Source organism: Carassius carassius, chromosome 16 (genome assembly GCF_963082965.1).
Source record: "Carassius carassius chromosome 16, fCarCar2.1, whole genome shotgun sequence".
Classification (NCBI taxonomy): Eukaryota; Metazoa; Chordata; class Actinopteri; order Cypriniformes; family Cyprinidae; genus Carassius; species Carassius carassius.
The window spans coordinates 12305466-12328205 of record NC_081770.1 but is presented as its reverse complement, the minus strand read 5'-3'; the positions used below and the strand labels follow the sequence as shown (position 1 = coordinate 12328205).

Sequence of the window (22740 nt, the reverse complement as noted above, 5' to 3'; positions counted from 1 at the left end):
CTGGTCTTGAAGCATCTACCTCTACAACAAAGGGCTTCTGTGGGTATGGGCGGACTGGGGTTGGGGCCGAATTAAAGGCCTGTTGAAGGGTTTCCATGGCGGTGGTGGCTTCGGGTTGCCAGGACAGATTCTTGGGCTTACCCTTCAAGAGGTTGGTGAGCAGGGCTGTGATGGAGCTGTAGTTGAGGATGGAGCGATTATAGACATTTGAGAAACCTAGGAATTGCTGGAGCTCTTTAATGGTTGTGGGTTGGGCCAGGTTCAGATTGCCTCCAACTTCCCCTCGTCCATTTTGATTCCCCGGGAGCTGATTTGTTACCCAAGGAACTGGATTGAGGTTTGGTGGAAAGTGCACGTCTCGGCCTCGAGGAACAGTTGGTGTTCTCTGAGCTTCTGGAGGACCTCAAAGACGTGCTGGTAATGTTCGGCCTCATTCCGGGAGTACACCAGAATGTCATGGATGTAGACCTCATTCATATAACCTTGGAATACTGAGGGGGCATTGACTAATCCATACGGCATGACGAGATACTCATAATGGCCAGTTGGATCCACGTCTGTTTGATCCATGATGGTATGGTCTGGTCTTCTCTCACAGATAAACTCCAGACACAGACAGGTTAGTGATCAAACAGACGGGTTTATTGTACAAATATGGATAGAGACAAGGCAGTGAAGTAACTGAGATGAGCAAGGAGATCGACTGGGATTTTCCGGTTACCAGGTATTTTAGTGAAGTAGCGGATGGCAGGATTGCAGAGGAGCTAGTGGTGATGATCCGAACACACAAACATGAGGAAGGGACGAAGGAGATTGGGAGACTTGGAGTAATCGTTCAGGAAAGTTGCTTAGCATGAGCGATGAGTCTTTTCCACTTTGGAAACCAGACACTGTGTTTGTGTGCTCGGTGCTCTTTTATACTGTTATGCAGGTGCAGGTGATTAGAACTCTGGTGATTGGGATCGCTGGCCAATGGAAGAGCGTGGTGTTTCTGTGACAGGAAAATTACTTAAAGGATTTTTACCAGCAATTCACTTTTCACAAATAAACATTACAACTGCTACTTTGACTCTTACAAGCAATAGTAGTGCAAAAAAAATATCTTAACAGTTGTTAGATGAACAAAATACCAGAGAGAAAGATTAGTTTAGATTTTCACTCAAAGATAACTGTAAACAACTCATGTGTTGGGGCTCAGAAAATGTTTCTGCTAAAACGAACACAATTAAACTACCTGCTAAATGCTTGTGTTTCCTGTAACACTAAAAGTTGAAGAGAAAGCTGCTAATCTGAATGTGAGAAAATAAGGAAGAAACACTTCAGTCATTATGAGAACATTTGCCTTTAAATGTTAAATCACTTTGATCTCATTTGACTAAATTAACAAATAGATTAATAATATTGCCCCTGTACTTTTGTAATTATTATGTTATTATTCATTCATTTTCATTTGTCATAGTAATTATTATAGCTTGCCATTTTAAAACAATGCCTTAGAAGAGATCCATTGCTGATGTGCTTTGTAAGATTTTAACACATTTCATGTTAAGGCAGTTTCTGAACACAAGCTTCTCAACTTTTCAATAGCAGCTATTCACCAGCAATGCTAATTGACTAATTTGTTGTATTATTAATGTAATTTAAGTCTCACAAGTAAATAACTAAAAGTAATAAAAAATAAAAATAAAAAAAAACTTACATCTACCTTGAGATGCACATGGGGGAGGGGGGATGTTTCTTCAACTGAATCAAAGGTTGAATAGATTTTCCCATGAGTGAACTGTCCAATAGAATTTTTTAAGTTATGTTGACAAACAGATAAAGAAAAGGCAAATGCTGTTTACACTAAGAGTAAACCGAAACAGAATTAATTTGCACTGTGTAAATTGTGTTATAAATGATATGTATACTGTGTAGTGGCATTTACTGTTTGCCAGCAGTATTTCATATAATTACATATTCAGCATGATATGTTTTGAAATGATAATTGTAAACCAACTTTGTTACTTGTACTTACTTACTAAAATAGTGTGCAGAGTGTGAAGCCATTTGAAAATAAAATATGTTATTTATTGTCAAGCAGCATAAATATAGTGTAATTTCTACAAAATAAGTGTTCATACTCTTTACTGTTAAAAACTTTATAGCTCAAGGTGTTTCTGCATAAACCAGACACAGTTAAACAGTTCCACAGGAAACTGAGGACTTCCTGAACAAAACACTTTGAAGAAGGTGTTAGTGTGTCTGTGAAAGAAATGGTCTGTGAGAGAAAAAAAGTGTGAATAAGAGTGTGAATATTCCAGACTTCATTAGAAATATTACTTTAGTCAGATTTTCAATACAACATTAATATGTTATATTAACCAAAAATGTGTAATATTGGGCTGATGTCAAAACTGGGATATGAGAGAAAGATGACATTTTGTCTGCATTACAACGCCACCTTTTTTTTTATTTTACTGAGGTAAATTCCAGCATGGTATATTTGTGTTCTATTCGAAATAGATGCTTGATGTTAGTTCCTTAAGCTCTCCCATATTTAAAATTTTCAATTTCAATTTATTTATAAAGCACAACTAAACACAACTACTGTTGACCAGTGTAGTGTACAAAGTAACCAACCACAAACAGAATTAAATACATAGACAAGGATAACAAATAATTTACAATTTATTTAATTAATTAATTTTTTTTTACTTTGATGTTAACGTCTTTTCTTTAAAAAAAAAAACTCTAAACGCCTTGCTATTATACTAAAAGATTTTGTGTCTTTTCTATTTCTTTCAGAAAGAGGAGGATGATGTGCTGTACTCATGTGTTTTGACACAACGTTAAATATTTTTTTGTGATACATTTTTTTTTTTGAATGATGTTCTGGTCATGGTAACTATGCCTTTATGCTTTTATTTGTGTTGTGTGGTTTTTGACGAGGTTCACTAAAGGTAGTAAAAAGCTCAAACATCATAAGCAACAGAAAGCATCTATCATCTACCATGTCTAGAACTCTAAAGGTCAAACCCTCTGTGGAAATCAGTTTAAAGTTCACCATTCATCTTGATGCTATATTTAAAAAAAAATTCCATTACTGTAAGCTAATACCAATTTGCCTGTACACATCAACTACCTGTCCTCATTTTCAAACGGTCCTTTTGCCTATAAGGTGTTTTTTTTTGTTTGTTTTTTTCACAGTAGTCTACTGTAAGATCTTGTAGGGTAAGCTATGTCATATATTGTTAAAATAAAAATGGTGCAGTTTTTTTTTATTTTAAAGCAGATCGCTGAGTAAGACCCTTTTCTACCATATTCCTTAAAATATATACAATATAGTGTTAAATGTAATTAGTAATCATCTGCTAAATGGCAATACATGTAAAATGACTAGGCTATGAAAATAACTTATTTTCTAATATAAAGGTTACTTTTTTGTGGCCCTTTCCTCTTTTATTCCTCCCCTTTTATTGGATTTTGATCCCCTTTTATATATATCTTACATTTTCTAAAATTGTATTGCATTTTGTATTGTTTGTTCCTTTTCTAATAAAAAATAAACAATTTTATATTAAAATATTATGTCTTTCTTTTGCTTTTTGAACAACCTGTCAGTAACTACACTGAGTCCCACAGTGAGCTGTATATTGGAAATGATTCATTAGAAAGAACCGACTCGTGAATTTATTCGTTTTGGAGTCGAAACTACAATGGTAGTATGTTTTGATTCACTAAAACGAACCGACTCATTAGAATCACTGATTGGAGATTCGGACTTTATGATGACACTGTTTGGTGCACACTATAGATTCAGACCGTAGCGGTGGAACTGTATGTATGAACAATGAATAAGTAGGTAAATAAATAAAAGTTTAAAGTTTAAGTAGGATATTGCGTTCCATTGCAGCTTGTAATTAGTAGTCTGTCTGATGCACAGATGGCGTTTCTCAATCAGTGTAGGCTACTTCTCCAGAGAGTCGTAAATTTAAACTACTTTATTGCACTAGGTTATAAAAATTCGCCTAATGCCCCCCAAAACCAGTGAGCATCGGTCACTTATCGAATGTGACTCGTGTTCTCTCGGCTCAAGTCAACAGCCATGAAGGAGATGACTGATCCACATCACAAAACACAGATCAAGTGCCGCCATCACGTGGTTAAAGGATGAATGTTTGCTCAATAGAGGGTTTTCACAGCGCGTCATCAGACCGGAAGTCGGCCATGTTGGAGGCACTCCACATCACAACAAAGCACGGGCACTGAAGTATATCCCGAACGTCGTCAAGGAAAATGGTTAATTATTGCCGTGTTTCAGGTTGTACTAATAAGACAGATAGAGAAAAACATTTGGAATATTATCGACTTCCAAAAGTTATTAAAAACCAGGGAGAGGAATGTCAGAAATTATCAGAGGAAAGGAGGCGCTTGTGGTTAGCAAAGCTCAACCAAGATCTACAAGGGAAAAATCTGGACAACATTCGGATTTGTTCGGCACATTTCTTGTCAGGCATTGTAAAATGTTGATTGGAGCGGCTCATAACAAATTTTCTATTGTAATGATAATAATATTTTTAATAGTAAATAGTAAAAAAAATATTGCTTTTATTCTTTTTACGGTGTGTTCATTTTACTGTAAAGCACTTTGGTAGGACACTCGCTATTTTAAATTTGCTATATAAATAAAGCTGACATTGACATAATATAATTCATATCAAGCTACTGCATGTGGCATTAATGACTTATGTTATTCTTATTTGCTATATAAATAAAGCTGACATTGACATAATATAATTCATATCAAGCTACTGCATGTGGCATTAATGACTTATGTTATTCTTATCGTTCTTAAAATGTAGAGCTAAAATGTGCTGTATTTCTCATTATTTTCCAGGTAAAAAGTCTGACCTTTACCAAAAGGATGACCCAGATTGGGTGCCATCTGTTGGAATGACAGGTCAGCAAGGAGGTTCACCTCAGTCAACCAAAGAAACAGGGAACTCGCGCTACAAGCGTTGCATGAACCGAACCCAGCAGAGACTGAAGGCTGAAGCTGCTGCTGCTGCTACTGCTACTGCTGATACTGCTACTGCTGACACTGATGATGACCCCACCACAAGTTATGTCAGCGATAATTTTTGCTGCACAGGGACTCGAACTGAATTGACTGGTGATGCCATTGAGGCTATGACCACTGAACTTCAAATTCTTAGAACTGAAAACATTCAGTTGAGCTCTGATGTTGCACATGTGTCCACTTCCTATGACCAAAGTGCCTTTGTTGATAAGGATGAAAAGGTTTTATTTTTCACTGGCCTACCTACATACCAGATACTGCTAGTACTCTTCACATTCCTTAGTCCCCACCTCCCTGTGAGGAAGTCACTTGATAAGTTTAAGCAGTTGATGCTGACATTGATGCGTCTTAGGCTTAATGTTTCCACAACCTTCCTGTCATATGCATTCAACGTGTCAATAGCCACTGCTTCAAGGATAGTCACTGATGTCATTGATGTCATGTTTATTCGCATGAAGCCACTTATCATATGGCCAGACAGAGATCAATTGCAAAAAAACCATGCCAATGCAATTCAGGAAACATTTTGGGAAAAAATGTGCTGTTATTATTGACTGTTTTGAGGTTTTTATAGAACGTCCATCTAACCTCATAGCCAGAGCAGAAACAAGGTCTTCCTACAAGCACCATAACACAGTTCAATAGTTCACGCTTTCATATAATTAGCTGAGGTATGGAATGCGTATTTGGCGTGCTGTCCGGGGAAGGGCTCCGAGCTCGGGAATGGCCCGAACCTAGAGTACCCCCCCTTCCCCGTCTATTTATAAAGTGAACTTGAAGTGAGGAGATGGGGTGGAGGAGGGATGCTGATAAGCCGTCAATGGATAGAGGTAAGTCAGCGATATTTATACTATGGGATTGATTACTTGATTATGGTCCACCTGTGTTGATTAGGCTAAGTATCTGACGCACTCCTCCCGAATCTTATTAATAAAATTACATTTAAATTCTTGATTGGTATTACACCCCAGGGCACAGTCTCCTACATTTCAAATGCATGGGGAGGGAGAGTAAGTGACAAATACATAACTGAAAACTGTGGCTTTTTGGACAACATACTTCCTGGTGCTCTAGTTCTTGCTGACCGTGGCTTTAATATTCAGGCCACTTTAGGTTGTAGAATGGCTCATGTAGAAATTCCAGCCTTCACTCGTGGAAAGTCACAGTTAGCTCCTGTTGACTTAGAAACCACAAGGAAAATTGCCCACGTCAGGATTCATGTTGAGCGTGTGATTGGTTGTGTGCGCCAGAAATACACCATTTTGGGTGGAATATTGCCAATTGATTTCTTGATGTGCAAAGATACACTAAACCCCGACAAGTTAACTTAACTCAAATCGTTTGAGTAAACCGATTGCCTTGACTGTAATACCCGACAAGTAAACTGAACTCAAACGGTTTGAGTAAACAGATATCCTTAAGTTATGTTAACTCAAACCGTTTGAGGAAACCGATTGCCTTAAACCATTTAAGTTGAAAAAACTAACAGTTATGAGTACTCTGAACTTAATTCAGTTGAGTTTACTGAAAGAAGATATACATTGAAATTAAGTAATTAAGTGATTAACTAAGTGATAATTGTGAATTAGTGATGAACAGCTGCTGTTAACAAACAGAATTACTGAAGAAAAGAGAAACACAAGAACTACTACATCTGACTTCAGACACAGCCTTAGATGAAATCAACTGAAATAAAATACATGAAATCTCTCAAGATCTGATTAAACAACCCCACAAACAGCATCACCAGCTGCACTTATTAATAACCAGACTGACTTTATTTCTGTCAGACGTCTACAGAAGATCTTATTGAGAATGAACTAAGGTTTAGATGTTGATTTATTGTTTCATTTGAAGTAACCATGTTAGAGATCAGTGTTTGCTTAAGTTGGGCTCTTGACCCTTGATTTCTGTCTTAGTCTTTTCTCTGGCCGTTATAACCGTGTGTTTCTAAAACACATTTGTTGTAATTCAAAAGCCCAGAAGAAATGCCATCAGGTGTTAACCTCTACCTAGGCGTTGGTTGTTATACTTTATGTAGGTAATGATAATTATTCATTATTATTCACAATTATTGATCTGTACGGCGTTTAATCTCTGATGAAATAGATGTTGTGTAATTAGTAGAAGTGGTTGTAGTAAAAATGACACTAACATTCAGTTAATATAAAAATGACTTTATAAACATTTTGTACACATACATTTTTCTTCTATGCCATTAATTGGTCAAACACAGACATCAATAATCAGAATATGAACCTCTACAATGGTGACAAAAAAAACATGCTGCAATGCATGCTGGGTACTATTGTAGTACAAAACTCATCCATGGCTCCCAGCATGCTCTGCAGCATTTTTTTTTTAATGGTCACCATTGTTGAGGTTCATATTCTGATTATTGATGTCTGTGTGTGACTAATTGACACCATAGAAGACCACACTGTTTGAGAAGTCAGTCATATAAACTGATTATCACAGAATCAATGGCTTTTACAATAACTTTTACTGTAATAAATCAAATTACACAACACCAATTTCATCAGAGATTACACTCCAAGCAGTTCAATAACTGATGATTATCATCACCAATATAAAGTATAACAACCTACATCTAGAAACAGGTTAACACCTGATGGTATTTCTTCTGGGCTTTTGAATTACAACTAATGTGTTTTAGAAACACACGGTTATAACAGCCAGAGAAAACACAAAGACTGAAATCAAGGGTCAAGAGCCCAACTAAAGCAAACACTGATCTCTAACATGGTTACTTCAAATGAAACAATATATCAACATCTAAACCTTAGTTCATTCTCAATAAGATCTTCTGTAGACGTCTGACAGAAATAAAGTCAGTCTGGTTATTAATAAGTGGAGCTGGTGATGCTGTTTGTGGGGTTGTTTAATCAGATCTTGAGAGATTTCATGTATTTTATTTCAGTTGATTTCATCTTAGGCTGTGTCTGAAGTCAGTTGTAGTAGTTCTTGTGTTTCTCTTTTCTTCAGTGATTCTGTTTGTTAACAGCAGCTGTTCATCACTAATTCTCAATCAGCACTTAGTTAATCACTTAATTACTTGAATGCAAAGTTTTAAAACTTACATGGTTTAAATCAAGGCTTGAGTTCAGTTAACTTGTCGGGTTTTACAGTGTAGTGATGGGTATTGTACCATAGATAAGATTGCACTTGTCTGTTGTGCTCTGGTGAACTTTTGTCCATCAGTAGTTGAATTTGACTAAAGTTTATTTTATATGCACTTTGCCAATAAAAATATAAATTAATCCATGTCTGGACTTGTCTATATAGGCTAAAATGATCTATAAATGATTGTTAATTTACAGTTAATATTATTTTGTTGTTGACGACAACACACAGCATATCACTATCATCAGAAAACAGATTTATTAAAGAAAAAACACTTTTATCAGAACACTTATAAATTATACACTACTATAAATTATACATTATAATATAGTGCAATACACTAACTGTAAACACTTTTGTATGTAACTTGAGTACAACTTTTATTTTGTCAGCATAGCTTTACAAAAATCTCAACAACTTGAAATCAAATGCCAAAAATATTTAAAATACATGTCACATTTTCAAAAAAAGGTGCACAATTCTAAATTTACTTTAACCTACATTAAAACAAAGTGCATGAAGTGCAAAACTTCACAGCAGCCAACTAAAAAAAGGTTTGTTTTATTACTTTGGAGCTTTCTCTCCTTTTTTTGGCAGAGACTGGGGTAGCTTTTGGCACTGTGGGCAATACCATTTTCCCTTTGGTGCAATCTTAACATTAATGCACGAGTAGTGAAACCACTTAATATGACATTTTGCATTATCACATAGAATCATCTTTCCAAACTCAACCTGGCCACAGAAACACCAGGTTTTTTCTTGGTCACTGGCACTTGCAGCACAATCAGAGCCATGTGATTCAGCTGAGGTAAATTTTCCAGGTTGTGATGACACAGTGGCCCTGGTAGAAGAAAGCCTTGTGTAAAACTTGCCAACTAACTCTGGCATAATGGCTGTGTCGAAAATTTTCTTGCTTTTCTGGCATATCATACCCCAGAACTCTTCATCAAATAAAATTTGCTCAACATGCAAATCCTTTTCGGTCCAAACAACAAAATAGGCAGATTCCAGTCTGCACACCCCAAGTTGAGTTTGCACCTGGTAGAAATACTGGTGGTTTAGGTTAAGTGTCAGTTTCCCTTCACTGTCCTTCTCCAAGTAAGATACACTCTCTAACTTGTCACTTTTCACGCAGAATGGACATTTCACTTCAATTACACTAACACCACAACAATCACAAGAAACAAAGCCATCAGGAGAAGCACCCAAGAATGGCACACTTGGATTTATGAAGAAACCTGTGTCGTGTACTTTAACATTTTCATGAGATTCCTTATGTACATCTATAAACATATCACGTGCTAATTTCTCATGATTACATCCCCAGGTAGTGGTTTTTGATGTGAATTTGTATGACTCAGGATAGCACACACTTTTGATAAAGCTTTGTGATGGTTGTTTTGGATCAGTGCAACATGCAGTTTTCATTTTAGATGCTGTAATTCGACCAGCACGAAATCTAAACCACAGTTTAGAGGAGGCTTGATCCCTTGTAGCAGCCTCAACTGCCTTTGCTTGCTCCTCTGATACTGAAATGTCAACATCTTTGCGCATGGATAACAGATCACTATAGTCCACGTGAACTGCTTCATCCTTTCTCAATTCAGTCAACACAGGAGGGAAGTTTTCTCCAATCACTTTGGGGACAAAACTGTCAGAGTAAGGTTCAATCAGGGACAAAATAGCAGACTTTGATCCAGTTGCACTAAGAGCACTGAATAATGATGACAGTTCATCACTGGTTGGTGGTTGTGTTTTCCTAACTGTATCAGTAGAAATATCACTAGCACTTTGTTCCTCAAGTGACTGTCCATGAGCAGCATAATTCATCTTGCCAGCTTTTACTTGAGATCTCTTTGTCACAGTGAAGTCAATCTTCTGGCATTCCCTGTATTCCACCTTTGACAGTGCAGTAGGAAACAGCCAATATGCCTTTTCTTGCGTCACTGTCTTTGAGTCCCTCAACTTCACTGTTTCTTCAATGAGAAACAATAATGCAGCAACATGTGTGCATGTCTCTCCGAGGCCAGCCATACATGTGCAGTGGGCTCCAAGTATACGACCAGACTTCTCAGCGATTATCCAGGGTTTGAGGGGTGTTTCTCGGATTGATTGGGAATGGAGTACCTGAATAAAAGACAAGAAAACCAAATATAAGACTCTAAGAATAACAAAATAGTTTCTCACCACTTATTTAAAAAAAATCACTAAATAACATGTAGGCTTATCTGCATAACTGATTCACAGTTTGAGGCCCCCAGGTGTCTTTAACTGAAGGGTAGGCACATATAAGCTTGATAGCTTCAGCCTACTCTTTTTCAATCTAATTAATAGTGTGTGGTTTTTTGGGGTGTCAGATTGTACATGTGCATTTATTGGGGTGTCAGATTGTACATGTGCATTTATATGATAGAATAAAATACTATGAAACTAACTCAGATAGTGTACAGTGTAGATAGCAAACTGGGAGTCTTTGAAATAAAAAAAAAACATGATTGAGAGTCACTTGGCTACACCTTGAGTATCGCAATGATATCATACAGTTAAGTATAGGTTGATTAAAGACGTTATTGCATTACTTACTTTGGCCTTCACAATACAACGGTCGTTGATAACTTGGTACTGCGTCTCCCTCACCCATCCACACACCATCTGGTTATAGGCCTCCAAACCATTGTAGGATTTAAGGTCTTCCGCTGTGTATGGGCTCGGCGAGAAAACCAGGTAGTTGACTATATCGGGATATGCAACTGAAGGAAGAATCACCGGGTCGTCACGGATCCAAGAAGAGGGAGCTAACTCGTAGGGATCTGCACCGCAAATAAATCGTAATTTCTCTAGATATCGCGCCTTTTCTTGTAGTCCAAGTCCTTCCCTATATGCCTTTGCATCTTGGGCACGTTTTGATGAACTTTTCGGTTGTTTAGACATGGCTACATTCACTTAAAGTATCCAAAGCGCACTATACTCTATTGTACTCCGTTCAGTTTTTTACACCGAGTGCCTCCACAATGGCCGCGCATCCGGGTTACCGCCCAGAACGTGACGTCAGTGAAAACCCTCTATTACTGCCATTTCTCAATATAAGCTCTTATTAGCTCTTAGTAATGTGATGGTAAAATAGACCTTTGATCTATGATAACATGTAGGCCCTTTTGGAAGGTGTTATTATTATTATTGTTATTATTATTATTATTATTATTATTATTATTATTATTATTATGTGATTTAAAAATAAAGTATTAAAAATGTCCATATTTTTATAATAATTTTGCCTTAAGTCAAAATAATTCTAATGAATGTTCATGCCAATGAATGTTTCCAATCCTCGTCACTGTTTTAAACAATGAGGTGTGGGTGCTGATACTGATTAATGTTTTTATGCCTCAGATCTGTTTTGTCCTGTGTTCTGATTGGTCCTCTCTGCTCTGGTGAATGTGTATATGTATACCTTGACCACTCTGGTATTCAAGGCTAAGTGTATCCCATCATGCATCATGTTAAGGAAATAATTCAAGACTTTTGGCGGAGATCTCACAAAGAGGAATCCTTTGCAATGTACGTTAAAAATTATGAATAATTAAATATTACTTAGAACTTGGAAGTATTTCATCTGAACATACATTTAGAAGTTTATTTTAAAATGCAAAGTATAGAAAATCAAAATAAAGCTCTGCAAACACTTGTATTTTTACAACACTATAATATGTCCAATCTGACACACACTTGTGGTCTTCACCCCCACTTGAACACTTGAGCCCATTAATGTCAACATCAGTGAGTCACAAAATATTTGCATACAAATTATTTATGAAAAAAAGTTTTCTTACATTAAGGGTCAATTTGCTGATACTCTCTACAGGATGTGGAACTCAACTAAAAACATAAAATGCAGTCAGTATGATATGCAAAGTGAAATAAATACAAACCCAGACAAAAATAATGAATGTGTGCTATCAAGTCAGTTCTTCGGTGTTCTCTATTCAGTTTCTTTTGAGAAGTTTGGGAATGAAGGAAAGGTTTTTGTTAATGCCAAACTGAACAGAAGATACTGAAGATAAACCACAAGGACCAACACGATCTGCAGACATTGCAGTTAGAACAGAAAAAAAGACAACCCTTACCTTAATGATCTCCTCATGTCATTGGATTTCTAAGTAAAAAAAGTGGGAAATGAGAAGCAAAATGAAGAACCGAAAAATATCATATCACCAAAAAATAGCCTATGTTTTTTTTTTTTTTTCTTATTTACTATGGAACAAAGCCTTCTTTACCCACGAATATGACTGACTTCTCCTCAAAACGTGACAAAAATGTAAAATAAAAGACAGAAAACAAACACACAAAAAATTGCATGCAAGAAGCATCTTGTAGTATGCTTTCGAAACTCTAGCAGCTCGGTTTCTGAGTCAAACTGAATCCTGCAGCTGTCTGAGTTTAACTCAGGCCAGTTTAGTGGCAGAATGAGCCACATGAATGTGGTTACTGAGTGGACAAACATCTCTTGCTTCTAACAATGTGTTTACTATTGCATGTGTGTGGTTGAATGATGGGTGCATACATTATTTTCCTTTTTAGACAATGACTGATTGAAACAAACAGCTGCTGTACATTCAGCATAACACAACAGGCTACCACAAAAATAAAACCTAAAAAAATATACAATATGGCATAACGAGTGACACAGAATAATTTAGCACAATATCATAATAAATAGTATTAACCAGGATGTGAAACTGAACTAGAGTACGAAACCAGCCAAGCTGTTGTTATAAGAAGTGTGTTCTCAGACACAATCGCGTGCATGTTGACGGAAGCGTGCTGTCTGGAGGTCCTGCAGAGTTCAACTCTAACCCTTATTTACCGATTGTATTAATGACATATCCCTGTCAAAAACGGATGCAGACAAAGCGATTTATCTCAATCGGCTAAAGAAAATGACCCACGCGTTTATTTTGTTTTGTTTGGGTTTTTCTCATCTTGTTGGTAAGTAGACTACTTGTATTGTAACCCTTGTGCATTATTCAAATTCAATACCCTTTCCTTATGTTCGGGATGAAAACATCCACTACATTAAACTGCTGTAAAATTGTATCAGATAAATATTTTTCCTTTTTTCTTTTTGCATGAATCTCTGCCTTTTACAGAACTACCAAATATTTGTTAAAAATACAAGATTTTAACTATTTAATTGCCAAGTTCATAAATGATGTCACTGATTTTTGGGGGAAAAACAGACAAAATGACTTATTTTTAATATAAAAGTAATTGTGGCTGGATATTTCTTTTTTACTTTTTATCACAGTCTTGGGCATGTCAAAGATTAGTAGCAACATTGGCTTTGATGCATTTTTAGTTTTTGTGCAGCATTAGATTTTTTTTTTCACCCTCATTTGTTGTTCCTGGCTGTTTTTGCCCCATTGACTTCCATTATAACCACATTTTTTTGATTGCAAAGCCATGACACCATAAAATCATGCATTCTTGATTGTTTGTGGTTTTCCCTTTTGGGAAGAGGTAAAATTTGTCATTTTTACAGTTGATCACGAGGTGGGACCATTAACCCTTTAGATAGGCCTGTGCAAAAAAAGGCTTAGTTTCTGACCTGTATGGAGTTATATGGATTATAACAGCATATTATATATTGTGTGTGTGTGTGTGTGTGTGTGTGAGAGAGAGAGAGAGAGAGAGAGAGAGAGAGATAGAGATAGAGAGAGAATGTGTGTGAGAGACCTTTGAGCACTACCCTTGATGTATTTTAGAAAATCAAAATGTACACCCCAGCTCTCAGAACTACATGAAGTAAACGAAAACAAAGTAAGTGTATTTATTCCCCTGTTGCATTTTAATGGTGGTGACAAGTACAGACAAAAAAAAAACAAGGTATGTGGATTTAAACACTTGCATGCCATCCTGCTGGTCATTTGATGGTGACAAGAGCAGCAAGCAACACGAGAAAGGGCTTGACTTGTACCAGAGTTTTAGAAATTATTAAGCAGCTTGACCCCTCCAGCGAGCTGCAGCTTATTTGAAGTTGTTATTGCATTTTGGTTTATAATAAATTATGTTCATAAATATGATGCAAAGTATTTTTTTTTCTTTTTTACAGAAAAATAAAAAAGTGTATCATTGAAGGATTTTAAGGTTTTAAACTTGCTTTACCATCAAGAAAAGACAAGCATTTCACATGTAGGCCTTCCATACTTATCACCATCAAAAGGCAGCAGGTGCATAAATACACTTACTTAGTTTTTGTTTACTCCATGTAGTTCTGGGAGCTGAGGTTCATATTTAGATTTTTTTCAGATACATCAAGTGCGCAAAGGTCTCTCTTTCTCTTTCTCTTTCTCTCTCTCTCTCTCTCTCTCTCACACACACACACACACACACACACACAGACACAGACACAGACACTTTTGGACCCTTGCGATGGCATAACGTGTCGTCCCTGGAGTCACACTTCTGACAGGCTGAAGGAAGTGAGTTGTCTCCACGTTGGTGGAAAACCACACTTTACCATTTCTCCTAATCCACCCAGACACAGGATCCTCTGATTCCTCGCCTTCAGTGGAAGCTCGAGAGGATGATGAGGGTGCCACAACAACACAGACTCTCCTGAGTGGGAAGGAGAAGACAATACATCCTGCAGCTCGCTGGAGGGGTCAAGCTGCACAATCCTTTCTAAAACTTTGGTACAAGTCAAGCCCTTTCTCATGTTGCTTGCTGTTCTTCTCACCATCAAATGACCAGCAGGGTGGCATGCAAATGTTTAAATCCACTTGTTTTTTTTGTTTTTTGTTTTTTTTTTGTCTGTACTTTTCACCATCAAAAGGCAGCATGTGCATAAATGCACTTGTTTATTCCATGTAGTTCTGAGAGCTGAGGTGCTTATTTAGATTTTTTCAGATACATCAAGGTAAGTGTGCAAATGTCTCTCTCACACTTTCTCTCTCTCTCTCACACACAAACACTATAATTTGCTGTTATACTCCATATAACTCCATATAAAAGCCAGAACCTAAGCTTTTTTTGCACAGGCCTATGCAAAGGGTTAATGGTCTGTTACTACTGGCTCTCAAATAGTAACAAAAGAGGCAGGAGAAAGTTCGGCAAACAAATGTCTAAGGATTTATTTGTTAACTCAAAAGTTTACATAACCAAAGATCAAATTAAAGCAACAATTCAAACACAAAACAAAGCCGCTTTCTCCCGCTCTCTCCTTCCTCCACACGCCACAACCAAGCCCTCTTTATGCCATCAGCTGGGACACGCCTCGCGCGCCGGCACACCCCATCAATTAAGCACAGGAACTGACCTAAGATAACAAGACACGGAAATACAGGACAGGAGAAATACAGACAATCGCTGGATGTAACACCCCCCCCCCTTAAAAAAACGGGTCTTGGAGGCTTTGCTACACCACAACCATAATGTGAATAACATTACAGGAAACTTAATATCATAGCGTTAAGAGTGAAAATTTAGTGCAAAAAAAATTTGCAAAACACTTCAAAAGATATGTACAAAAACACCATTCTATATACAAATGTTGTAACCCATTTATTCAGACGCAACTCACAACTGTCCAACTTCTGTAATCCGGGCCCTGGAAGACAGAAGAGACAGGAAAAAAAAAAACACATAGGGTAACAAACAGCAAAACATTAACCAGCGGGAGCACGAGATAAGGCATCTGCAATCACATTATCTGTGCCTTTAATGTGACGAATATCCAAGTGGTATGGTTGCAGAAAAAGAGCCCATCTCATTAGGCGCTGATTTGGATTTTGAAGGGAGTGCAAGAAAGTTAACGGATTATGGTCACAGAAGACCACCAGAGAAAAGGCAACAGCTACATATACATCAAAATGTTGAAGCGCCCAGATTAACGCCAAAGCTTCTTTCTCAATGACAGAATAGTTTGCCTGATAAGAAAGATCTCAAAGGAAGACTGGCAAACAGGTGTCCAGCTATACTTAACACCGGACTTAAGTAGGTCAGTTAGCGGAGCAACTACCGTAGAGAAATTTGGGCAGAAACAACGATAAAACCCCGCCATACCTAAGAACCTCATCAACTCCTTTTTATTTGTAGGTGACGAATACGGATCTATAGCCAAAGTCTTAGCACGAATAGGACACACTTGCCCTTGGCCTACCACCTTTCCCAGGTAGGTTACCGTCGCCCTCGCAAAGTATGATAGTTAAGTGAGCCTGGGCAAGGCGCTGGAACAGAGCTCTAATAGAGTTCAAGTGATCACCCCAAGTGTTACTAAAGACCACCACATCGTCTAAGTACACTGCACAACCCTCTAGACCAGCGACCACGGTGTTCATCAGTCGCTGGAAGGTGGCAGGAGCGTTTCGTAACCCAAAACTCTGTACCTTATATGAAAACAACCCTTGTGAAGTGATAAAAGTAGACACCTCTCTTGCACGGTCAGTCAAGGGCACCTGCCAGTACCCCTTAAGGAGATCGAATTTACTAATAAATGTCGCGGCACCAATCTGGTCTACACAATCCTCTATACGAGGTAAGGGAAAACTATCTGGCTTTGTGACTGCATTAAGTTTCCGATAGTCAGTGCAAAACCTAAAAGTACCATCTGGCTTGTTAACCAGAAGGCATGGTGATGCCCAGGCCGATGCAGAAGGTTCAGCCAGCCCACTGTCGAGAAGGTACTCTACCTCTGTGTCTATGTACTTCCGCTTCTCTTGGGAAGCACGATAAAACCGCTGCCTAATTGGAGAAGCCTCACCAACATCTATATCATGTTTCAAGAGATGCGTCTGAGTCGGAGTATCTGAGAAGAGAGTTGGAAAATCATTAATTAAATTAATTATCTCAGTACACTTGTTCCCAGACAAGTGCTGCAGCAACTGTGGAAGTTGCTTCACTGTCTCAGAATTGTGCAAACGTGCACGCAAAACCCCATCATCAGGAGTTCTGATCTCCTCTTGCTCCTGCGCTGCCACCGGAGGAACAAGAGAAAAAACAGGAGACAAACTGGCATCACTTAAAGCTACAGGCTGTGCAGCAGTTTTACTCTTAAATGCATCTGAACGTTCGTGATATGGCTTAAGCAGGTTAAGGTGACACAACTGAGTACTTTTCCTTCTGTCCGGAGTGGCAATTACATAATTAACATCTGAAACCTTCTTGACAACCATATACGGTCCAGAAAACTTTGCCTGGAAAGGAGATGACACAACCGGCAAAAGAGCCAACACTTTATCACCGACTGCCAAAACACGTTCTCTTATCATACTGCTCCTTCATTTTAGACTGAGTGTTTGTTAACTTCTCACGGGCCAACCTCCCCGCCTCATAAAGACGTCTCCTAAAACCATTGACATAATCACCCAAGGTTTTTGGTGGTTCTTTGAGGTCCAAACCGGAGAAATACAGACAATCGCTGGATGTAACAGGTCCCACCTAGTGATCAACTGTAAAAAATAAAAAAATGTACCTCCTCCCAATGGGGAAAATCACCAACAATCAAGAATCTCTCTCTCTCTCTCTCTCACACACACACACAAACACACACACACACACACACACACACACAATAATTTGCTGTCATACTCCATATAACGCCATATACAAGAGAGAAACTAAGCTTTTTTTTGGCACAGGCCTATCTAAAGGGTTAATGGTCCCACATAGTGATCAACCATAAAAATTACAAATTTTACCTCTTCCCAACAGGGAAAACCACAAACAGTCAAGAATGCATGATTATATGGTGTCATTACTTTGCAATCAATAAATTTAATTATAATTGAAGTCAATGGGGAAAAACCAGCCAGGAACAACAAATGAGGGAGAGAAATCAAATGCTGCACAAAAACTAACAATGCATCAAAGCCAATGTTGTTACTAGTCTTTGACATGCCCAAGACTATGATAAAAGGTAAAAAAAAATATCCAGTCCACAATCAATTTTTTTTATTGAAAAGTAATTTTGTGTGTGTTTTTTTTTCTCCCAAATCAGTGTCATCATTTATGAACTTTAATTAAATTAAATTTAATTGAATAGTTAATTTTTTTTTTTAATTTGGTAGTTTTGATCAGGACTGAGGTTGATTAATAGATTTACGCAAAAAAAAAAAAATTCTGATAGATTTTTACAGCAGTTTAATTTAGTGGATGTTTTCATCCACGAACATAACAAAAGGGTAGTGAATTTGCCCACAGTGTACTGTTGAGTTTTTGAAAAATTTCAAAGCATTTTCCCAAAATATGTGTCAAAATAAGATTTGTCTCCAAAAATCATTCCATTTGCTGAAACACAGAGAAAGCTGTAGCCAAATTGGGGGTGGGGGACTGCCCACTTGACGGCCAATGCCTCCCTCTCCACGGTGGTGTAGCATTGTTCCTGGATGAGGAACTGGATGTTCCTCACCATCCTTTACCTGGGAGAGGACGGCCCCCAATCCAGTGTCCGAGGTGTCCATCTGTAACAGAAAGGGGCAGTTAAAGTCGGGGGCCAATAGGACTGGCTCCGATGTGAGTGCGGCCTTGATCCGTCGAAATGCCTCCTCCTTGGCGGGGCTTCATGGTGGCTTCTCCGGCTGCCCCTGTCTGGTCAAATCTGTCAGGGGGCTGCTAAGGAGAAGAAGTTAGGGATAAAACAATGGTAATAACCTGCCAACCTCAGAAAAGCCTATACCTGCATCTTGGAGGTGTGGCGTGGCGCGGAGAGGATCGCCATCACCTTCTTCTCCCAGGGGTTTAATCAGGCCGCGTCCCACCTGAAACTCCAGATACTTGGCCTCGGTACGGGCGAGGTGACACTTACAGTGGTTGGCAGTGAGTCCAGCCTTCCGGAGCTCTCCCAGCACCCTCTGGAGACGTACCAGATGGTCCTCCCACCATCTAGGTAGGCAGCGGCGCAGACTTGATGGGGCTGCAGGAGGATGTCCATCATGCGTTGGAAGGTAGCAGGAGTCCTATGCAAGCCACTTGGGGTGGAGAAGGCTGTCTTGGGCTTGGCCTCCTCAGTGAGTTCGACTTGCCCGGACCCCTTGGTCAGGTCCAGGGTGAAAATATACTGGGCCCTCCTGAGCCGGTCGAGGACTTCGTCCATGCTGGGCATGGGATAGCCGTTGAACTCCGAGATCTCATTTAGGCAGAAGTAGTCATTGCAGAACCGAGGGTGCCATCTGGCTTCGGAACCAAGATGATGGGTTAGGACCAGGGGCTCCGGGATGGTTCAATTACCCCTAACCTCAGCATCTCCTTGACTTCTTCCCTGATGGCCTGTCGCCGAGCCTCCGGGACACTGCCTTATGATGAGCCCTGGTGGTGTTCGGATGTCGTGTTACAAGACGTTGGTCCACCCAGGCAGGGGGAGAACATATCAGAGAACTGACTGACCAGGTGCTGCAGCTTCCTCTTCTGGGTTGCCGAAAGTTAGGGTTCCATGTCAACAACCACGGGAGAGGAGGCAGTGAGGGCGGAGAGTTGGGTCCTGGACCCAATCCACTTTTTTAACAAGTTTATATGGTATAGTTGGCTTTCCCATTTTTGGCCGGGCTGACGCACACTTCAAAAAGGTGGATGTTCACTTTCACCCTAGATGTAAACTCCTGTTCAATGGTTCATGACATGGCGACAAAATTATTTTATTGTGAAGTGTTATAAAACATTTTCAATGTTCTCCAGGTGTGTTTGTTGCGGAGACAAATGTATCAGTGATGGAGGGAGATTCTGTCACTCTAAAGACTGATGATAAACAGGGATATGACAAGATAGAGTGGAGGTTTGGAGAGGAGCGAATCGCCGGAATCAAGGGAGTGAATGGTACATATTATGATGAGGTTTGGAGATTCAGAGGCCGACTGCAGCTGGATCACACCGGCTCTCTTACCATTAGAAACACCACAACTGAACACACTGGAGTTTATCGTCTGAATATGAAAATTGGAAATGCAGAGATACCCAAGAATTACAGAGTTACTGTGTATGGTGAGTAGATTATTACGTCACCTATTACAGAACAGGCTACATCATTATCAAAATGATGATTCAGGATGCACATTTTTAAAGCATGTTGTGTTTTCCAGCTCCTCTGCCCATTCCAGTAATCTTCATTTACACTTTACTATCTTCTTCATCATCTGAAAGATCATCAAGGATCTTCCTGTGTTCAGTGGTGAATGTGAGTAATGTGACTCTCTCCTGGTACAAAGGAAACAGTTTATTGTCCAGCATCAGTGAGTCTGATCGCAATATCAGTCTCTCTCTACCTCTGGAGGTGGAATATCAAGATAAAAACATCTACAGTTGTGTAGTGAACAATCCTGTCAGCACCCAGACCAGACATCTCACCAACACTGAACTCTACTGGTTAGGTTCAGGTACGTGATTTTAAAGTTTTTTCATCATAGCGGTTTTTACTGACATTTTACTGGATTTCTTTTCTTTCGTCAGACTCTGTCCACTGTTGTGGCGCTGCTGAAGCTGTGATGCGATTGGTCATCTCTGTTCTGATGGGCATGGCTTCCGTGGCTGCCATTATTGTTCTGGTTTATGACATCAAATCCAGAACAGAAGAGAAGAGAACAAGCATCAAATTAAGACAACGATCAATCAGATATAAAAAATGTTAAACTGTCTTTTTGTTTTTTACTTCTGAGTACTTTTATGTTTAGATTAAATTGTGTTGTGACATAATTCTTCATCTGTATTCCTAATGATCATGATGCATGGAATATGACATCCAGAAAGCTAAGAACATGAACAGTCTACTTGCTGTCTACGCTCAAATTTCTATTATTATTATTATTTTTATTTTTTGCCAACATTAGAATGAGTTATAAGGTTACATTGATAGACCTGCATTTAGCTTGCAGTTAGGAAAAGTAGGTAAAATATGTAATCAGCCACTACTAATAATAAGCCAACATAATTTCTCCATGTGTTCATAAATTCAATGACTCCCATTCAGAACTGTAAACAGTGTAAAATTGTGTAAACACTTTGTGTTTAAATATAGCTCTGATAGCTGATAATAAATCAGGTTGACTGGTGAAAATAACAATTAATATAAATTGTTAGCTCAAATATACAGAAAAACCTCCAGGCAGTAAGAAGGTCATTTGAAGGTTCATTGTCAGAAGATTTTGGCTATAAGGCCCTCCTGGTTTACTAGTGTCAAGACTTATAGCATTTGGGTATTTACTTTAGATAACTGTATAAAATAAACATGTTCACATTAGAAATAGTAACTTTATCAATGATGATAGAACATTTCCTGACTTGTTCATGTTCTGTTGAAAAAAAGATGGATTCTTTGTTCCAAATAAAATATGCAAAATATCCAAAAGTCAATTAGAATATTAAAGCAATTTTATTGTACTTTTTTATTATTACATGCATTCAAGAACATGCTTATTCATATGAACAGGCTGCAACAATTTTTCATTTTTCTAACTGAACAAAGAATCCTAGTCCACATTAGTCCACTAGGGGCAGACATCAAGATCCAAACAAACTTTAAAACAATCAGATCCACTCTACTGCAAAGAAACTCAGACAATATTGACAGGTAGCCCCAATGGGCTTTCACTTGCATTTTATTTATAACATGCACGACTGAATGATTCACTAGAATTTCACTTGGAAATGCCACTTATTTTTGGCCTTTACAGGGTAATGTATAAAGGTAAGGATGAGAGGATTAGATGAGTCACTTTTTCTGTTGGAGATTACAGAATGAAGGTATAATTAAAATCTACTGTAAACATCGAAGATCCTTTTTCATCCGGTACACTTACGCACACATGTAAAATTTACATTCAGTTTCAATATTCTCAAATTCATGTTAATATTTCACCTGATACAATTTGCAATGAAAAAAAAATCTATTAAAATTTCTAATCAAAATAGTTTTACTAGTAGACGGTTAAATATATAGTATAAATACTTATACTGTTTGGTTTAATATGGTAAAAAAATTTAGTAGCAATATACAAAATAACAATTGAAGGCAAACAAACACAATTAAAGTAAAAAATTAAAAGTTAAATTAAATGCCTTTTAAGACCCTTTTTAAGACACTTTCCATACATTTTAAGACCACATCGCCACTCGTTTTAAACGGTTACACCGGCGACACTTTACATTTACTCTATATTAATTGTAAGATATCACAACTAAACAGACTTAGTTTGTGATAAAAGCAGCCAAATTGCGTGGAAAAAACAACAACAAGAACAAACAACAACAACCCTGCATCCAAATCAGGCTGCAGAAGTCAGATTGACTGATCACGGTTCAAAAGTAAGCATAGATGACTTACAAGATGTTGGAGGATTTACTCCTCAACAGATAAGCGAGCTCATTGACAAATATAGATGTGCTACCTTTACATCAGGGGTCGGCAACCGTTTCAGCATGACATGCCATTTAGAATTTTTCTGGTTAACCACTGTGCCAACCCCCTGTTGTATACAGTACACACACTGATATGATAAAAAAAAGGCCTATTTGATTTTCATGCAAATAGTTTCTGAGGATTTTTCCACAAA

The 22740-nt window shown here is 38.2% G+C and overlaps 2 protein-coding genes across 3 annotated transcripts in view; both read left to right on the top strand.

Annotated features, from left to right (window-relative positions):
* The window catches only part of LOC132159576 (CD48 antigen-like), a 159053-nt gene that overhangs the window by 98178 nt on the left and 38135 nt on the right, over nucleotides 1–22740 (top strand). The window lies entirely within an intron of this gene.
* Nucleotides 12883–21573, top strand: LOC132159571 (CD48 antigen-like). 2 transcript variants are annotated; one of them, XM_059569133.1, is made up of 4 exons: nucleotides 12883–13192; nucleotides 19874–20176; nucleotides 20401–20568; nucleotides 20642–21573. In XM_059569133.1, the coding sequence occupies exons 1-4, from the start codon at nucleotides 13144–13146 to the stop codon at nucleotides 20818–20820; spliced, it is 699 nt and encodes a 232-aa protein (XP_059425116.1). In that variant the 5' UTR covers nucleotides 12883–13143; the 3' UTR covers nucleotides 20821–21573. The 2 variants fall into 2 exon arrangements, with proteins under 2 accessions (XP_059425116.1, XP_059425115.1); XM_059569132.1 differs by having other exon boundaries at nucleotides 20275–20568; nucleotides 20642–21569.